Here is a 20,696-nt window from a genome sequence, read left to right as displayed (position 1 = left end):
TGCTAAATTGTGTTCCAATCAGTGGTAGGCATAGGGAACTTGGTGCTCTATTTCTCTAGGAAAAGCACCTGGAGTAGAGTAGAGGGGACTCGGGCTATGAGAGGCCGTAGTGGAGGAACGTGCACTGACATAGCACAGCACACGGGCGCCACTCTGTTTCACCTCTATTGAAACACAGCAAGTAAGGGCACAAATTCAATTAAACGCTATTGTCTTGTGGCGCTTGTTCTCGGAAGCTTTTGGCAGACTTCCTTCAAAGTTTGGAAGAACACAACAGTCGTCCAGTGGCACACTGTACTGAGCACCACATTTCAATACCATTCATTTCAAGTGCAGCTGCCACTCGTCGGTGGCCATGTCTGCCTTATACGCCATGCGCAGCGCCTATAGGGGCGCCACTGAAAGCCGCGTAGCGGCGGCCGTCGGAACCCGAGGCGGGCCCCATGCGGCAAGCGGGGCCGTGGTGCGCGCGTGCGATTAGCCGTTTGTGCGCGTCTCGCGGGCTCTTCCGCCGTGATAGCGTGCGCAAGGGGATCGCACTGTATAATGGTGTACACGTGTTCGATATCACGGCCGTCTGGGACTACATCGCCTCCATATGCATCGAGTCAACAAGGTTGCGTACGAAGTGGAGCTCATTTTTAGTTCCTCGCTTTCATTACATCGCCACGCCAAATCGTTCATTCCTATGAAACAATGTTCTTTCTTTGCCTAATAATACACGTTTGCCTCGTTCACATGCAATATATCGCTACAGTAAACTAGGCAGCATCGTCGAAACTGCGAGCGGTTTCGTACCGGTGCGACCGCAGAAAAAGCCAGCGAGCCTGCAAACCAGCATTCTGAGCATCAGAAAAATAGCGCATATTGGGCTCCTGTACCAAGAGTTCAGATTTTTCATGGTCGTGCTTTATCATGCCCTGTCCAGCATGGATTTCCCGTCCGTCGTCGAAAGGGCAGAGCGGGTAGATACTTTCAAGGGGGAGTGAGATATCAGCAGAGGACTTATCTGAAAACCTGCATCACGCGTTAGTCAAAGGCATATTAGAGTTAAATTTTATATGCTATTATTTTAGTATCATCTTCATTTCATTCGTAATACCGTCGCGCCAAACTGCAGAATTACAGTGCGCTTTATAACCAGTTCTAGAGCCCTTAGTCTGGATAGCAAGTGCAGCGACATGTTATGTTTTCGTAATCTTGCCAGATAACACACGAAAGGTGCAATGACAAGCAGAAAACACCGAAAACATAGTTATCACTCAGCCCTGCCACACGGAAAATTTAATGCCATTTCCATCAAATGACATTCGTTCATAATGATAATTGTTTGCTGCTACACGAGAAAATATGACATCTGATGAAAATGACATTAGGTACCGAATGAGTTTGCTCATCCGAATGCGATCAACGAGGAAATATGTTATCTCTACACACGAGACTCTGTGAGAAGATACACCCAAAATAAGTTACAAAAGTGCCACCTGCATTAAATACTAATTCGCTCCTAAAATTTTGCAGCTAGTCATCGATGTGAAATATGCCGCATAGCATCGTAAAAAAGAACTGGCACCCATAGCTGCCAGCCAACCCGTAGCCACCGCACTCAGCGCGGGCGGAACAGGTCGCTCCTGCTGCCGTGGTCCGCCGAGTCGCCGACACGGCGCATTTCTTTCGCCACCTTCAGAAAAGCACGCTCTGTTGATCTTAAATAATACGCACTTAATTTGATGAAGGAATCTAAAACAAATTATCTTTACTGAGGATCGCTGTTATGTAACGAGATTTTGGAAAGCTAAATTTCTGCTCACATTAGCAGCTGCCGCAGGTGTAATGCAGCTCATCCGATTTCGTTCTCTAGCTCCGTTGCTAAGATGTCGCCGAAGTTACACATACCGTTTACTGTAAGAAAATGTGTGAGACAATTGAGCTGATTCTAAGGTAGTTTTATGATTATGAAGTTTACCATTCCCAAAGCGCTTCCAGCTACGGCACTGATGCCGTTTAGGCGACGACTAGGGCCCAGCACACGGCCAGAGCGCCGTCGTCAACCGCTCTCGCGGGTCGCGTCGTTACAGTAAGCTCACGGTATCTGATGTGGCAAGTGTTACGAATTTGCCGTATGCTCTTTTGATGAGGCCAAGCTCTGGCATTTTTCGACGGGCTTTAATAAGCCGAGCGAACGATGAGGCGAAAACGGAGTCAACGGGGCTGTAGTATGCCTCGGCGTAGGGCGATAGTCGAAGGTTCTATAAGAGCGCCGTCGGACAGTACACTAGATACTGCCTATTTTACGTATTGCTCGTGACACTTGCTTTAGTGCGCAAAGTGTAAGTTGTTGAAACTCGTACGCGTTTCGCAGTCAAGCGCAGACGTGCGCACCTTCCGTGCCCTTTCGTAAACAAACGCCGCCAACACTGCCGCTAACTTCGTAATTGGTAGTCCTAATCAACAGGTTGTTTACAAGGGAAGCACGACATGAATGTCAATTGAAAGGGGGCTTTCGTTTACAGCACAGTCATCTTCGCAACATATATATTGAAGGCGCACCAACATTTGCATATAAATCTCAGTTACCATAATTTGGAAATGGCATTGGCTTTGGTCGTGTAGCAGCGCGTAGAAAAAATGACATTAACCTGAACAAATGTCATTCGGTGCGATTGATTGCTTTCTGCGTCGAACGCCGCGATTCACGGCCGCCGTCGTTCTCGTGAAACATAACTGAATACTTATAGGAACGTGTTCCAGGAAAGGTTTTATGTGTGTTCGAAAAACCAACTGCGCAGCAATTCTTTCCGTACATTGCTAAATGTTGACAGCGGCGTTATATCCGTTAAACCGCGACCAAAGACGAAAACACGACGCGCACGCATAGACGTTGACATGAGCAGCGCCCGACCGAGCCCGCCTACGCTTTGCGGCTTTGGCGACAGGCGGCGTTGTCGGCGTTTTGCGCATCGCCTATACGCAGCTGCTGTTGCTGCAGCACTAATGGGGAACTTGTGCCTTGTCATCGTTGCAAAGCATACAACAGTAAACACTGGTGCAGCACGGTGCAAAACAAAAAGGGCATTGGTTTTGCCTGCATCTGACTATGTTCAAGCAGAGAATGCAAATTAACTTTTGTACGAGATAATATGGTCTCATTTTCTAACCTGGACCAGTGAAGTGAGACGTTGCATAGATAAGGTGGCAAGTTTTTACTTTCACTCGGCCACTCTCTGGTGAGGCACTCCCTGCTTTGGTGCCTGCTGAGATTCGAGATGCACAAACCTCCTTTACAGTGCCTCGTGAGCTGAGTGAGGAGGAGAGGCAGCAAATTCTGCTAAGTGATGACTTCCGTAGCTTCCTGGCCCGCTCCTCACGCATGATCGAGAGAGCCTTGTATGAGAACGTGGACATTTGCGTCGACTACAGCGGCACCACAGAAGAGCAGGACAGGTAGGAATCCCACTCCTCTCTGTGGGGTGTTCTTTGGACCTTGCTTGAATCCCAGTGAAGTGCTTGTTTGTCCCATTTGCGCTTGCCACGAACCATGTGTATGATCATGCCTCGCAAACAGGTGCAGAAATCTAGGCAAGGCAGTAAGTGTGCATGGGCCTTTGATAGACTCCAAGGTTTCATAATTCAGGTTGAACATGCTCTCCAAGAAGAGCTTTTGTCCATTTCCTTCTATTTCCGAGGTCGCGTGTGACCGTTATGAATGTCACACTGAGGCAAAAAAAGGCAATTAACCATACCTTACTTTCCTTATATATATATATATATATGCCATTATATCGGCCATCAAAGTGGGACCACCCCAGGACCACCATTTGAATACACATTTGGGGATCGTCTGTTTAACGCAAAATATTTAATTTAATGCGAATAATCCGGCACCTTCTGAAGAATAAAATTGCTAATTGAAAGATAGTCTAAAATATGTGTAGGAGTAGCACCGACCACCTTTCTGCCTCGAAACCGTGAATGTGGCTGGTCTTTGGGCAACCATACAGCCAAACCGTTATATCACATAGGGTTCCGGATGGTGTCAAACGATTTGTCTCATTGTACATGCTTATACCATGTAATGCCTGGGGTGATGAATAAATGTTCCGTATGTAGCAAATGTGTTCGTAATTTGCAGTATTAGTACCGAATCCACATAGTAGGTGGCATTGCTTGGTCATTGGAAAGGATGCTTCGCGGTTATTATGTGAGACAATAAAGAAATTAGTGAAAATGTTGAAAACCAGAGTTGTGTCATCTTAAATATGCGCAATTAGCATTGCTGATTAAGATAAACATTGCTAAAAATTTAATGGTACTATAGCTAGCGCTCCTCAATCGAACATTTGAAAAAAGGGTGGCAGTATTTCTTTATTTTTATCCGTGCATGAGAACCTTTCTTGTATATGTGGCTTCTTATTGTGAAACTCCATTTTTGTGATATGGTCAGCAGATGGGCTCAGTGCCTGGAGGGTATGCTGAAAAAGCACCTGCCAAGCAGTGATATTGGCACGGGCAAAAATTACAAAGCATGCTTTGGCATGCGCATTCCATAGAGATCCAGTTTCCCGGTAACAATGTGATCATTTTTATTACGTGACACTTCTGTGTCCATCAGCTAATCATTTGTTAATTTTCCAACAGGAAGAACCCAGAGGGCCTTACTTATGTGGGATTGAGTGTAGTGCTAATTTGCTTTCAGACATCATTGTCATCTCCTTTTTGCGCAGCGATGACAAGAGCGGCATCAAGCTGTCCCTGAACAGGGTATTTGCAGATGAGCGATGGTCAAAGAATCGGATTGTCAGCAGCTTCGACTGGTCATCGCAGGTATGTCCCTTTTGGTGACCTCTACTTTCGATATTTGTTTGATTTTTGAGAGCAGTTTTTCCAGGGTTGCTGGTCATAGTCATCAGTGCCGTAACGTGCTGCCTGCCAAGGCTTGTAGGTGGCATGGTGGCGGGAAGAGGCTGAGAGGCAACAGGTGGCTCAGTGGTTGGGGTTGTGCGGCATTAGCGAAGATGTGTGCAACCAGGATGTCACTGCGACAGGAAGAACCCGTGGAGTGGCCTCTATGAAAGAGGAAGGTTGTGTCTAGAGCTGAATACATAACCTGAGGGTGGTACTACAAGAAGACAAAGGGTGACTACTGATGAAAGCAGAAGGTTATGTCAAGAGCACAGGAATGCACCTCACAGAAGGACAAAAACAAAAGTAGAGGAGGAGGAATATGCCAGGAGGGTCAAGAAGGCAGCAGTGGAAAACTGAAAGGTGGAAGTGTAAGGTGGAAAGTAAAGGAGGAGTGTATGACAGTGCTGGTTCACATTGTGAACGAAAAAAAAAAATTCAGAGGACACTCAAGCTCCGTCTCTAAGCGTATGACTCAACAGAATTGATAACTTCTGTCAGTGGCTCCTCATTCGCGTACATGCAGTCACTGCTTGCTTAATTACCTATCCTTAACTTATGCCTCTATCTCCACTTCCTTATTAGCATACAGTCCTGTGCTGCCATTTTATCATCATTGTCGGATGGCCTTTCGCATAATTTGGTCGTTAATGCAATTTATGTTTGAGGTGATGTGTAAGATGAAGTAAAACTTGTGAATATGTGCAAAATAATAAAGGCACAAATTAAGAGTGGCATTTCAATAAATGGAGGCGCTGTCAGCGCAGTCACATCACGCCTTTAAAGTCGAAGCTCAAGGAAAACAAAATTATCTGCAGTGAAATGTGCTTGCGCAGAAAAGGAATGCGCCCAGGTCACCCCACTTGAGGCAAGACCTGCAACTCAAAAGTGGCGCCGCCATGCCTCATGCCAATGCCTCCTTTAATGTAATCAAGAACTGGAAAAGGATTGAGTCACTGTTGAAGGATGGTTGTATGAGAAAATATGGAGCAGGTTCTAGCTGCGTGTGCATAAAAACATGTCTCAAATTGTTTACTTGAGCATATCGCAAAACTAACAGACCTGAAGTGTTGCACTCAAATTTCACATTACCAAATGTCGTAATCGTCAGCCGATTTTTTTGTTCTTACTTAGAACATCAAAATGCCCACTTTATTCTTTCGGGGGGCGAAATTGGGAAATGTGTGCTGGCTATGGGGGAAAAACATGACCTGATATTTAAGGAGGGCAGGCATTGTGGTATGGGAGTGCAGGCCTGTTTCATTGATTCGTGGTGCTACCTTCACGCTGCACAAACCTCTAGCTGTATGTTGGTTAGTTTTCTGAGGCCATGTTTTGGATATATCTAAATTATTTTTTTCTAAAGATCTTTCGAAGGAATAACAACAGAGTACCAAATGCAGTCTGTTGTATAATGTAAGAAGCTTCCTACCAGGCATATTGAGATGAAACAGTTTGAGTTTGTTAGCTGGCCTTAGAATCCACTAAAAACGTTGAAACAGGTGTGATAAGCATTTTCAGTGAGTGCATTGCTGGCTGACTGATAGATTTGCTATCAGCACTGAAATGCAAAAATGGAGAGGCATGAGAAAGGTATCTAGAAAGCCAACTAATACTGCATCATAAGTGGTTGTGAATTATGCTAGCTTTGTTAGCACATTTGGAAAAAAAAGACTTTTTAAGTTGAACCTGGCTCATAAGATGGCCTTTCCAGGAATGTGCACTTTTTAGTTGACAGTGATCATTGAAAAGACACCTCTGGTTTCTGGCACTGTGCAGTTTCCTGAGCTCCTGGTTGCATCATATGGGAACAACTATGACTCTCCAAACGACCCTGATGGTGTGTGTCTAGTATGGAACATGAAGTTTAAGAAGACCACTCCGGAGTACATTTTCCACTGTCAGGTATGCACCCACGTACATGCATGTGTCATGCTGCTGTTCCGGGGACAGGCGGTAGATCTGTAGAATGAACCAGCAAAAGTTTTAATGAATCTGAAAATTGGAAAAAAAATAATGTCTAACCATCTCATATTGCAAGTACACTGCTTCTCTCAATGTTAGTGTGTCACTTTTCTGTTTGCCTTTAGCTTTCCTTGCCACGTCCAGTTCTCGCAGACACAAGCTTTGTGTCCTGTGGCTAGCTGGTAATGGGATATAAAAGACATTTTCTCAAGTCTCTCCAAGAGCATCTGGTTATATGTGATGTGGATTAAAGCAATGCAAGGTTGTAAATGACCTACCCAGCTACATGCTTCCTTTCTTTTTGTTGCCCTCAGTCAGCAGTGATGTCGTCATGCTTTGCAAAGTTCCACCCGAACCTCATCATTGGAGGCACCTACTCTGGCCAGATTGCCCTCTGGGACAATCGAAACAACAGACGAACTCCCGTGCAGCGGAGCCCCCTTTCAGCAGCCGCCCACACGGTGAGCAATGGCAGTTTAAACATTAGGGGCCACTTAACGAGCCACTGGCCACCTTAATTCTAACCGGGTCGCTGTGAGGCATTGCCTTCTGAACGAGTGGCCAAGAAAAGTTTTTCGGGCTACTCATTAATGGCCGAGCTAAAGCCATCAAAATCAATGTACAGTGCAATGCTTGCCTCTTTCACTTCTGTCTCCGCAGTTTCTCTTTCCTGCCTGGTTGACTAGCCTCCGCAAGCAGTATTCACCCTCCTCCGATTTTAATGGGAGGAATGCAGTCCTGGCCTTGGGAGGGTCTTTTTTTTCTTACTTTTTGCTACTACAACATTTCTGGGATATGACGGGACCCCCAGGCAACCGTTTGTTTGAAAGTCTAGAAAGGAGCTTTTGGTGGCATGCAGAAAATCATCATCATCATCATCATTTATTTCCAACATGTCGTTGGGGGTCCCCGGACGAAAAAGTTGTTGAGAAACAACTTGAAGGTGCCTCGGGCCCTTACACGGCAGCAGCATGCAAAGCATGTCTGTGCATTAGCATCTGAGACAAAAATCTTTTTTTTTTTTTTTTTTTTTTAAGTGTACATGTCAAAATTACAAGCAGAACATACATAGATCACAAATATCGCTAAAAGGAAAAGAATGGTGGCAAGAGAAAAGGAGACTGAGGGTGGTCCATTGGTTTGGAGTGAGGGAGTCGATAAGAGGAGAGGGTAAAGAGCAGAGTGTGGCAGCAAGAGAGATATGAAGAAAAGGCAAAAGCAGCGCATGGTTCTCCGCTAATGCCTCACAGCTGCTGTGATGTCATGGGATCACATAACGTGGGCGAGCACTGATAGGTCAATAGGGTGTGTGATGGCAGGTGACATGGCCAAATTGGCAGGTGCTGTGGCAGGTGGAAGCCCCCACTGAGGAAAAAAAATTTTGTTCTCCAGCTGAAGCCTCGCTGCTGTGTGGAGAGGGAATGCGGCAGATGATGGAGGAGCAGGAAGAGATAGGGTAAAGAGTGAAGCGCAGCGGCCAGGAAGAGGGAAGGCAAACGTGCCACATGATGGCCACTTTGATGCACAGATGCAGCAACTGCTCAGAGACCTTAATCCTGCATTGCATGCCATTTCCGCATTTTTTTAATAGCCTATAGCTGGGTTGCAAGTGCTGCTCCATTCTGCTTCATATGTTTTCCCGGCGCCATCCTGCTCCCAAGCACAATATCACACCAAAACTGCTTCAAAGCCGCACAGCGTATTATTGCATTGCTTACAGAAAATGCTGTCCAATCCAGTCTGATTAAGCGACTGTGAGAAGCGTTAGCAAGTCAATGGTATGTCATAAGCTGAGTGTCCGCTTTTTTTAGAGCATTATCAGTTATAACAATGGCAGCGCGCTAGGGGCGGTGGTGTACTGCATGTCATGCTGGGCCTAATGCACATAAAATTTTCGTTGACTATTACTATAGAAGTTGGCAAATCATTGAACGTGTTTTTTTTTTTTTTTTTTTTTTTCTTCATTTATTTACCCTAAAGGCCCAAGTGGGCATTACATGGTGGGGGGGGGGGGGGGTGGTAACGTCATGAAATAAACACAATGAACAAATCGGAACAGTAACGTGGCGGCATGTAAAAGTGCTAAATATACAAGAAGAAGCAATTAGGAAAAACATGATCACAATATGATGACACGGAAATATGCAAGAAAATACATGACACACAAAGGTTAAAGCAAAAGGAAAAATCGAAACAAAAGTAAACCACAAAAGGTGAAAATTTCCCACTACGCTGTTAGAAAATCGTTAAGTAATGAAGTAAACTGGTCATAATCGATAGTATTAACTACAGAAGAGGGGAGAGCATTCCATTCTCTTATCGCTAGGTGTAAAAACGAAAATTTAACTGCGTCTGTTCGTGCAAATGGGGGCTCGATTTTTTTATCGTGGTCAAAACGATGAAACGTGCGTGTGGCGGGCGTAATTATCGGTGCTGAGAAAGAGGTAGGGTTATGGTATATTTTATGAAAAAACGCAAGGCGTGATTGCTTACGTCTTCTTTCTAATGTTGGAAGTTTAAGATTCTCTTTTATTGCTGTTATGCTTGAATAACGTGAATACTGACGTGAGATGAATCGACTCGCTCTGTTTTGAAGGGCCTCTAATTTGTTAATAAGATACAGTTGATGAGGACACCAAATGAATGACGCGTATTCGAGCTTCGGTCTAACCAGTGTGGTATAAGCGATTAGTCTGGTATATCTGTATTAGCTCTGCAAAGTGACCGGCGGATAAAACCTAGAGTTTTATATGTGTTAGTCAGAAGATTATTTATATGCACAGTCCATGATAAATTAGGGGTTAAATAAACTCCTAAATATTTAAAGGATTCGACAGGCTCTATTTCCGCGTTGCTAATATAGTAGGTGTTCGACAAAATCAGGCTGCAGGTACTGAATCGCATTAATTTAGTCTTTTTAGTGTTTATAGTCATTTGCCATTCAGAGCACCACATGTCTAACCTAGATAAATCATCCTGCAACATAACACAGTCAGTAAGATTAAAAATTGGACGGTAGAGGACACAATCATCTGCGAATAGCCTGATTGATGATGTAATGCTGGATGCAATATCGTTTATATATATTAGAAATAATGTGGGCCCAAGGACAGATCCTTGAGGGACTCCAGATTTCACGGGCTGAGGAGAAGATTTAAAGTCGTCAGTAATAACCGATTGAACTCTGTTGTTTAAATATTCTTCTACCCATCTGATAACTTTAATATTTATGTTAATGCTACTCATTTTATATATGAGGCGATTATGGGGCACACGATCAAAGGCTTTTGCAAAATCAATGAAGATGGCGTCAGTTTGGATTAACTGTTCTAAGTTTCGGTGAAGGTCGGTAGTTAGTTCAAACAGCTGGGTTTCACAAGAACGACCGCGCTGAAATCCATGCTGGTTGGGAAGCAAGATATGATTCTGAGTGATATATTTCATTATATGAGATGATATGACATGTTCTAGTAATTTGCAAACAACTGATGTCAGTGATATGGGTCTGTAGTTTGTCATATTATCTCTATCCCCTCCTTTAAATATAGGTAAAACATGTGCAAGCTTCCAATCAGCAGGAATCTCAGCCGTATCAATTGATTGTTGAAAGATGAGTGCCAGGATGCGCGATGTATATTGTTTTGTTATTTTTAGTAGTTTTGTGCTAATTTCATCAGGGCCCGGGCTCGAAAATGCAGGCAGGCGTTCAATAGCCCTCTCTATACCCTCAGGATGTATTTCAATACTAGGCATTGTGAATTCAATGCTAGGTGCGGGTTCAAATGTAGGCAACGGCTTTTCTTCTCCAAAAATGCTACAGAAAAAAGAAACTGATCACACATGTCAACTGGGTCAATTGAGGTACCATCTGCAGAGACTAAACACGGGAGTTCCTTTTTTTGTGCAGGAGAAATGACTTTCCAAAATTTTTTAGGGTTGGTTTTCAAAAAGTTTGGCATGTCAAAATTAAAAAACCTATCTTTCGCTTCTTCAATTTTCTGCTTGCAGGATTTTGCAAAGTTCATATATGCGGTCCAGTCCAACGTTGCCTGTGTGCGTGCAGCTTTCGCATACAGGCGTTTCTTTTTGTTCAGGCATCGTTTGATATCCCTTGTGAACCATTCATTATTTCCTGTGGTTGAAAGCCACCTTTTAGGAACGTATTTCTCCTGCAAACTTTTTAACAAATCACGGAAAAGCAACCAGTTTTCAGAAACACTTCGATTACTATACGCAGATTCAAAGGAATAATAAAAGCTCTCAAGGTGGGTATGAATACTGTCTAAGTCTGCTTTAAAAAAATCATAAATCAATTTTTTGGACACAGATACTTTCGGGGTAACTAACTGGAACATGCAGTGAACAACACGGTGGTCACTGATGCTCTCAAGCACATTTACAGAGGCACGTTCAGGGTGTGTTGTAAAAACTAAGTCAAGAATGGCATCATCCCTTGTCGGGGAACAAACAAGCTGCGTCAGTTGGAATAAATGCAACAAGTCAAGAAAATCAGTACAACCACGGGGCTGACAAGGATCAGCAAGTGAAACAGAAGAGGGAAATTAGTCACCGGCGAGGATGACAGGAGAGTTAAAATACTTGTTCTGAACATGTGCTAATATGTCGTTTAATTCAACAGCAAAGTTAAATAGAAAGGAATCAAATTGCCGTTTTTTGTGTCATGAATAGAAAATAGCAATAATTGTAGCTGTTTGACCTTAGAAACATGTGCCGAAACACAATAGGAATGCTCAAAAACTCTCATTTTATGGCGCCACGCCTACTCTAAGATGGTATTGTAATTGCTTGCTGCTCAAGCTGCTCCAAAATGCTTTAGCCTGCTTCCACCCGTTATAAACTTACTCGTAGCATGCTGTGGAAAACTAACGAAAGCTAACGCTTATGCTTACATGCTGTGTAAATCTCGTTGATAATCGGTGATCCTTTTTTTACTTCTCTCCCTCATTTCTGTGTGGTAGCCTTAGCCTACTTCTTGTGGCTTAATGACTATACGATTCGCCCTGTGTTTGCAGCACCCCGTCTACTGTGTCCAAGTTGTCGGGACGCAGAATGCGCACAACCTGGTGAGCGTGTCCACAGATGGCAAGTTCTGTAGCTGGAGCCTCGACATGCTGTCAGCGCCACAGGTTAGCATGCATGTTGATCACCCTGTGATTGATTCAGCTGCCCTATTTTTAGTTTAAAGGCTTTTTATTTTGATACATTAAGGTTTAGCAAACCTGTATTCTTCTGTAAATAGTATTTTTGCGTTGATGGTAAAATGTGATCTTTTATACTGAGAAAATAGCTCTTGTGGTTACTGCGACAGTTGCATGGATGGTATTCTTTTGACACTGGGGCTTGGCAAAGACGGTTTGTTAGTGACAGCTTTACTCATTCACTGCAGTGAAATCCCACAAACGGTGGCGAAACAGGGTCAAAATTATTCGTTCTGATTTGGGAGCACCCCTTGGCTGCTGCAGCAGCTTCATTCAGGACAGCCTTTGCATTGCAATGGGCACTACGGTAGTATTGGCGAGTGACACCCACCTTTGTTGCAGGACGTGCTGGATCTGACTCAGCAGAAGCAGTCACGTGCCATTGCGGTCACCTCCTTGTCATTCCCCATGGGAGACTGCAACAACTTCATTGTAGGCAGTGAGGAAGGTGCTGTTTACACAGGTGAGGAAGGGGTTTGCCGGTGCCACTGCTTGCTGAGTTTAGTAGGTAGTTGCACATTGAACTTTGGAAGCATGAATGAATGCCCACCGCACTGTCTTGTATCTCACAATGGTATGCGATGCATCAGAGAATGCAAGCAGTATTCTCAACGTTCTCATTCTAAAAGAACCAAAGGGTTGTGTTATTCACAAGAGAGTCATGTTAGACGCACCATTAGCAGAAAATTATTGTTGGGGTTCAGCACCGTCAAACCTAGTATTGACCTACCTAGTATGACTAAGCAATAGTGTAACTATAATGTGCTCAGTAAAGCTTGCGTGCAGGCTGATTGCTTACATAAATCTGATGACTTCTGGCACTGCATTGTCGATCACATGCACAAGAGAGAGTGCATCACTAGTGTGGATGTCTGTGTTCTCTCTTGCGTATGTGATGGACAGTGCAGCAACAAGTCGTCATATATAATGTGCTCGTCAGCAGCTATCCAATGATATAATGCACTGTGCACAATGTTTGAGTGCAAGGGTGGAAGTGGACATCGGATCATAAAATAAAAAATATATATATTTCAGAAAAACTTAGCTTTTCGGCATCTACAATACTCATTCTCGTTTGTATTAGAATTAGTTCTTGGGTGAAAATTTTTGTGCTCCAAATAATATTGACAAGTTGCGCTCAAAAGCAGTGGGATAAAGATGAAGAGGTGGAAAAGTGGATGAGTAGCTGACTATTCTACAATGTCCCCATACCCTGTAAATAAATTAGTTTTGCCAATCGCTGCTTTTGGTGGGGGTGCTGGGTGGCAATTCTGGACCCATCAGCTGCTCGAAAGAGCAGGCGCCAGGCCGGGCTACCACCATCGTTTCCTACTATGAACACCGCGGGAGGAAACGGCCAGCCTGTGGGAACGTCTGGGACGAGTCAACAGCATCCTCGGGACTGTCCTGAACAGATATGGTACTGGCCACATTAACGCGAGCCGCGTACGTTTTCTGGAACGTCGGACGAAGATTTGGAAGAGTGGCTCACGCATTACCAACGAGTGAGCAAGTATAACTGCTGGGACACGACTATGCAGCTGGCAAATGCAGTTTTCTTTCTTGTGGGCACTGCATTCTCGAACCACAAAGATGCTGTTACCATTTGGGGCAGTTTCATGGAGGAACTGCGAAAGTGCTTTAGGGACTCTATCGCACAAGAAAAAGGCTGAACAAACCCTTAGCCATTGAGCCCAGCGGACAGGTGAGACATGCACCGTGTGCATGGAAGAAGTGCTAAAGCTTTGCAGCAGTGTTAACCGTGTCATGACAGAAGAGGATAAAGTTGGCCGCCTTCTGAAATGAATTGCTGAAAATGTCTACAATTTCCTCACTACAAAAGAAAACCTCGCCACTTCTTCTTACTTCGTCCATCATTGTAGGCCGTTTGAGGTGTTAAAGGACTATGAAATGCCTAAAATGAGATAAAGCAAATAATTCGAGAGATGGGTACTCCCTCACAAGTCAATTCATCGCAAGAAGTTTTCAGCTAGGTGATTAAAAATGGCGCTCCTCCTCTCCCCCCTCAACTCAACACTCTGAGACATCAGAAAAGAATTAAAAAAACAGCTCGGGAACTCCGCCCCACCCATGAAACATTATCGGGTGACACTCTGTTAGCAGACTTCCAGTTGTAGCGCCCGTTTTCCCGAGCGTCACCCACGCATTCATTGGTCTCTGCCTGTCCCTTCTCTTTCAACCTTGTCTCGTGTCTTCCTCGGAGCTCATGTCAGCGGGTGGGGGCTGCTGTCCACACTGGCGGCCGCCGCGAAGAAGCGCTTCCCTGCATATCCCTGTCACATGAGCGCAAATTGGCGTGCACTCCTACCAAGTACGGCTTTCTACAAAACCACTTTCTTCTCTCATACTGCCGGTCAGTCTCTCGTGTTTGTAGCTTTGGTTTACCATCTTCTGCGGTTTGACCAATGGCGGCCGGTCTCCTCGCGGAGTTGATGCGATAGCGACGACTCCAAACTTGCGTCCCGATGCAAACACTTTGAAACAAAGCACTTGCATCCCGACGCATTCAACACGCGTGTGGCCGCAGGGATCCAGTTAAGTTTGTAGGCCGCCGGGCCGTCGCCTCCACCATGGCCGTCTGACCGTTCCTTAACTGTTGGGGCAAATGCTGCTCACAGAGGTCTGTTGAGCCATAATGTAAAAACAGTGCTGGTACCAAGGACACTAAAAAGAGGCGCATGGTCGGCGATAGGACCTGTGTGTTGCGATCCCTGGTGCATTGTTCGCTGGCAATTTATGACCTTTTTGGAGAGGACTGCTTTTGGTTGAGAAGTGCAGCACAGGGAAGACTACTACAGTCAAAACTCGATTTAACGAAACCCGATTTAACGAAAATCTCGATTTAACGAAGGTATCCTAATTCCCCCTCAGACGCCCATAGGGTTCAATGCTTTGACTAACCCGAAATAACGAAACCGATTCCGTGATCTGTCCCGATTTAACGAACCTTTTTTCGAGAAATAAAGGTGAAAAAGTGTTAATTTTTGGTCTATTTTGTAGACAGCACCCCAAAATTTACAAAGTTCACCGACTTTGGCAGAAAATAAATTTGTAGTCCCCTCGGGCCTTTCTTGTCGAGTAAGAATTTTTGTTGTTTCTTTTCATACGCGCTAGCGGCGCCGGTCGTGGTGTTGGCGCTACCCACTCGAAAGTAGCGCGGGGGGTCATGACGATGACCATACGGACCCCCAAAGATTGCGCTAGTTGTATGATTACCAACTTTGGCGCCAATTTATCATTAGCTGTGTGGCTTGCCGTCCCGTCGGCGGTATTTAGGGAAGATTGTTGCGCCGCTAGCCGAACCGTCCTTTGGGTCGGTGCTACCGGCGTGAATTCGTCACGCGCAAGTGCGACGAAAAGTGAAAATGGTACGTGCTAACCGATACGACCGCGATAAGCTGGTACAGTTTATGCGGATGCAAAATGCATTATGTTCAATGGGTGCTCAGTCGCGGACTTGACTTTAACACTTTTAAAACTAAAGTACTGTTTAAGCGGGTACGTTTTAACGAGGTTTTACTGTAATCGAATGTACTGAATTATGTGCCCAAGAAATGCCTCATTCAATTTAACGAAGTTCTCGATTTAACGAAATAATTCACGGCTCCCCTCAACTTCGTTAAATCGAGTTTTAACTGTAGTGTATATCACAGCTAGCAACACGTGCACGAGCAGTCACACAGGAATGGGATGCTTGATTGAGTTTCTTTCTATTTTTTTTTTACACTCCACAGACGGCTGCTGAAGCAGACCCCATGTGTATCTCTACTAAGAGAATGGCTGGTGGATGTGACGTTTGAGTGTGTTTTCGTTATTTTATTGCTGCTGTTTGGGGTGATTGGGCCTATCTGGCAGCTCTTCAAGGGGAAGAGCTTAAACGACTTCGTGGAATGCACTTTATACTTGTTAGTAAACAAACTTGAGAGCACAGTATTGTCTCATCCGCTTCTCTGTATAGAAAAAGCATGCTCCTGGGGTGTCATCCAGAAGTGCCATCTGTGATGTGCAGCAGAAGCAGCCTCTGTTCTCCCTCTCCATCCACTGTGGTGCTTTTTGGTTGCCTCTGCTGGCCGCGCGCATACCAGGAGTTGAGCTTCCTCTAAAAGCCTTCTTGTCTGTCGTGCACCGGAGTAGGAAGCTTATGCTATAAAATCTTGCCATTCAGAAGTGCACTGCAGGAACTCTATCAACTAAGCAGCATGAAGAAATCAAGGCTGTTACTTGAAGCTTTTGGCAACACTGGGGGTAAACTCACTGAGCAACTAATGTATAACAGGCAAAAGCAGCACATGAGTTCACCTGCTTCAAGTCCAGCCTCATTGTTGAAGTGGTAAAGGCTAATGCTGAAGAATTGTTTACTGAAAAGAAAGCAATTCAACCGAAGCTTCAGGAACTCTACGTTTTCATGGTTTTCCTCGGAAGTCAAGCGCTGTTGTGTCTTTAAACTGTTTACCTGCGAGTCCTACTTCGAGTCCTACAGAATTTTATAAAAGGGCCTTGTGAAAGTTCATTTATGGAAGTTGAATGAGCCCTGCGTGTGCTTGCGATCCCACAGGTTTAAACTGTTTTTCAAAATGGAAATAACTGCAGCTGATGTCTCTCTACCTCTTTTCTTTTCCACTCTTCAGTTGCAAAGGGAAGATTTAATTGCTTCACCTTTATTTCCTTGCCTTTTCTCTTTCCTTGTGCATGTTTGGTTTTGCCTGAGCACATTTTGACCACTCCTTGTTTGAAACCTGTTATTCTTTCCAAATTAGGTTCAGGAAGTAGGTACCTTGAAATTTCGGACGCTCCCAGTATCCGTAGTTGCAGCAGCAGCATGTTTGCATGTTGTTCGCAGCGTGCCGGCACGGCACCAAAGCTGGCATCCTGGAGGCGTTCGAGGGCCACCAAGGGCCGGTGACAGCGGTACACTCCCATGGCTGCCAGAGCCAGGTGGACCTCTCACACCTGTTCCTCACAGCCTCCTTTGACTGGACTGTCAAACTGTGGAGCCTCAAGGTTTGCCTCATCCGTATTTGCAGTGTCACCTTAATTAACTTGTTTGGGAGTCTGCTTTGGATACTGCTAGAATGCAGTGTGTGCCGTGAATGGCTAGGCTTCATATTTGGAATCCTTTCATCAACCAGCCACAGAAGCCATCTCAAGCCAGGCATGTGAAACAAGTGCAGAAAATTGTTGTGATGTGCACCCATGCATTTTACAGTAGCTCCGGTGTAGCTGCAGTCAGTGTGTTCTCGTTTGCATATTTTACAAGCATGAAAATATTAAAAGGGCTAAAATGTGCTGATTTCTGTACACAGAAGTTAAGGACTTGAAATGATGTTATGTCAATTCAAAGATGAGACAATTTATCACATGGCAGGATGGGAAGTCTTGGCTTTGCAAATGAGTGATGCGCAAGACATTAGAAAACATTGGCGGCCACTTGGATTGTGCTAACAAGCTGTAAATATAGTGAAATTTTGCTGAGGTAATCCCGCTTAATATGCATTTTTCGGCATAACCATTTTTATTTCTTCGACCGGTGCCCTGTGGCGGTAATGCGTTTTTGTATGGCTAAAATATGTTTCCACGTGGGTTTGGACACTCCTGCAGTCTATTCATGGCGACGTCATGCATCCTACACTTTCCCACTTTTCCCTGCATTTTTTTCTTTCCCTTTAAAGCCCAGCTGTATTTTTGTTGTAACGTGGGAGGGGTGGTGTGTGTTTCACAATCATTCGCATTTGCTTAACACATCCAGTATGTTTTTGCTGGGAGCATGCCAGAGGTATTATGTTACGAAACCTTGGTTACAGGGCTCTACTTCTGATCAGCATCAAAGTGCTGAAGACTGAGACGCAATTGTTTGACTGTATTCGTCCTGCTTTTTTTTCCGTCTTGGGTGCAGGAGTCCAAACCCATCTACTCCTTTGAAGACAATGGGGACTATGTGTACGATGTCAGGTGGTCTCCTGTACACCCAGCCTTGTTTGCATGCGTCGACGGCACTGGTCGGCTCGACTTGTGGAACCTCAACAATGACACTGAGGTGGGTGTGTCTAACATTGTTTCCCCCAGTTATTGCAGCTCCCAAGTTGTACAAACTGTAGCCGACAACCACGTGCAACTGTGCTGACGCTATCGTTCCTATTCACCAGCTTCCCACTGTGAGTGAAATGGTGGATGGCAGCCCTGCACTGAACCGGGTCATCTGGACACCCTCGGGACACCAGGTGGCGGTGGGAGATGACGCTGGCAAAGTGTGGGTCTACGACGTCGGAGAGGTGAGCTCGCGTGGAAGGCAAAGTGCCACCATGTAGAATGTTTTCTGTCCTCACTACTACGTTCTTTCCTTGCAGTTATTTTAGTAGAACAAGCCTCTCCTTGTTCCTTGACTACGTTTTACACAAACTGCATTGCCAAGGTGCTACCCAAAATGTTGTCTCATACATGAGCATAATCATGTGCGTGGGTTCTGGCTGCATATGTCATGATAGCGAGTGTCATGATTGTGCTCTCTGCATTCCCATTTCAGCAACTGGCGGTGCCAAAGCATGACGAGTGGTCCAGGTTTGTGCAGTCACTGCAGGAGCTGAAGAACAACCAAGCTGACCAGGACTTGGATAGCTTTAACCTGGCACCAACAACCATAACCTTGTCGTCGTCACCACTTTCTTCGTATGCCTGATGACATTCTCTCGCACAAGACTATGCCCGAAGATGCTATTCTCCAGCGACCACCAGAAACTCTGCTGTGCAGCTAACTTATGCTACCGCATGCATTGCTATAATTTAAGAAGACTGGTCTGTGGTTGTTGGGGCAGGAGGAACACAAATTTTTATTATCATTCTTCTTTGTTGCACGCACAGCCAAAACAAGGTGGGGTGGGGAGAGAAGAAAAAGGAAAGGTTTCCACTCGGGATGCCAGAACCCGCGTGTGTACACTTGTACAGAGTAGGCAGCAGTGCTGCAAAGAGAGGAGCAAATTAAAACTTGCCTGTAACTTTGGTTGCTCTCCTAGTTTGTCCTTATCGCACACCTCCTTTTTAGGCTGATTCACAGGAGGTACAGTTAGTCTGTGGGCCGCATATTACGTGTTCGCACGTCACTACTATGTGAGGCACGCTGTTGGCCCGTGGACCGGTCAAGCAAGAAATATCAAATGCCTTTTCTCCATCAAGGTTTGGCGGCAGGCCACGAAGCTATGTGCGCTAAGTGTGACAACCAGCCTGCTGTTCTCAATGTTTCGGTTGCTAGAAATGGACTCTCTCACCGCAGGTGCTCAGCTTGGAACTCGCACAGTCGTGGTACAATAGGAGACTGCCCTTTTTTACTTGCACTCTATGGTTCGTTGATTGTTTGGGATAGGGGTGCAGAGGGGTGAATTTGGACATGACGAGGTCGGTAGGCCTGAGGTGCACGCAGACAAAAGCTCGTCTTGTTCCCTTTTCTGCTTCCCAGCGTTTCGAGACGCTTTAAAGTGGACTAGCAATTTCAGTTCGTCCAATGCGTTGTCTGCTTTTTTTTGGGTGCCGAGTCAGTCTGACAGCATCAGACCGCAGACCAGTTTGCAGTAACGTGTAAACACTCGATGCATAGCCCACGGACTGACAGTCCCTCGTGTGAATTAGCCTTCTGCGTGCTTGTGCGTGGGTGGTACTGTTGCATGTTCCAGATGCCTGTTTTTAGAGGGGGGGGGGGATGGGGTGTTGCATTCTTGAATAAAGCCATGATTGTGTACAGAGTACCCCAGCAAGTGGGCTTGTTGCATGTAATTCATCAATCATTCAAAATGAATGGTGCACTGCTTGGGGTGCAGGACTTGTAGCAGCTTGCTTCAGCTGCATTCTGGGACTCCTCGCATACGTACCATCGCTCACTGAAGGGCATTCAAGTAAAGTGAACTGTTGGGTTATGAAGGCTATCGTGTCAGTAGGGTGAGTCTTATGCTTCAAAATTATGGCCATTGTATAGCCTCCAGAGACTGGGCTATGGGTGTGTTGTCCAATACACTACGTTTTGAGCCAGCACTCCAACGCCAAGGTATTCATCCTTATGAAACCCAGTTGCCCAATATTTTTAACACCTATTGTCACCATCTACACAACATTGATGAAATTAATGTTCAAATTCTCAACAAAAGATTAAAGAAAAAAAAAAAAAGAATTAGATACACGATGACTGCATTCTACGACACATGCTGAGGCACCTGCCGGAAAAGAATGTCTTGTTTCTAGTATTTGTGCATACTTTCAGAGCATAACTTTGATGTTACATGAAAGTTCATAATATAATGAATGCAAAGAACAACTTAATACTGGATTTTTTTTTTTTCTTTTTTTTTTTTTTCTTTTCTGTTTAATATATTGGACATTGCACTAATTCTTATTCTGAAAGCCCAAGGAAAAACGACTCAAAATGCATCCCGGGTCACGGGAAGGTATTTGAACATTTCGTAAATGCAACGAAAGTGTTCTTGCCAGGTTGAGTAGCAACTTTGGCAGTTGCTGCTCAGATTGTCTAGGCAGTCTGAAAATTTGCTGCAAGTGGTGAAAAGTGCTCACTGTCCCATAGATGCTCTTATTGTGTCACTGATTCTATGC

At 44.9% G+C, this 20,696-nt stretch overlaps 1 protein-coding gene across 20 annotated transcripts in view; it reads left to right on the top strand.

The window, feature by feature from the left end:
* LOC146185460 (cytoplasmic dynein 1 intermediate chain 2-like) overlaps positions 1-20,259 on the top strand; it is a 43,033-nt gene extending 22,774 nt beyond the window's left edge. For all 20 annotated transcript variants that reach the window (XM_084606425.1, XM_084606419.1, XM_084606412.1 and 17 more), the window contains 10 exons: positions 3,288-3,444; positions 4,725-4,824; positions 6,682-6,807; positions 7,182-7,328; positions 11,901-12,014; positions 12,429-12,549; positions 16,948-17,108; positions 18,001-18,141; positions 18,251-18,376; positions 18,628-20,259. In XM_084606425.1, the coding sequence (XP_084462551.1) occupies positions 3,288-3,444; positions 4,725-4,824; positions 6,682-6,807; positions 7,182-7,328; positions 11,901-12,014; positions 12,429-12,549; positions 16,948-17,108; positions 18,001-18,141; positions 18,251-18,376; positions 18,628-18,780 (1,346 nt within the window). In that variant the 3' untranslated portion in view covers positions 18,781-20,259. The remainder of the gene's footprint in view (positions 1-3,287; positions 3,445-4,724; positions 4,825-6,681; positions 6,808-7,181; positions 7,329-11,900; positions 12,015-12,428; positions 12,550-16,947; positions 17,109-18,000; positions 18,142-18,250; positions 18,377-18,627) is intronic.
* Positions 20,260-20,696: the final 437 nt, after the last annotated feature.

Source organism: Amblyomma maculatum, chromosome 6 (genome assembly GCF_055883805.1).
Source record: "Amblyomma maculatum isolate TAMU_Amacu chromosome 6, ASM5588380v1, whole genome shotgun sequence".
Taxonomy (NCBI): domain Eukaryota; kingdom Metazoa; phylum Arthropoda; class Arachnida; order Ixodida; family Ixodidae; genus Amblyomma; species Amblyomma maculatum.
The sequence above is the reverse complement of the archived record's forward strand: the minus strand, read 5'-3'. Positions and strand labels throughout refer to the sequence as shown.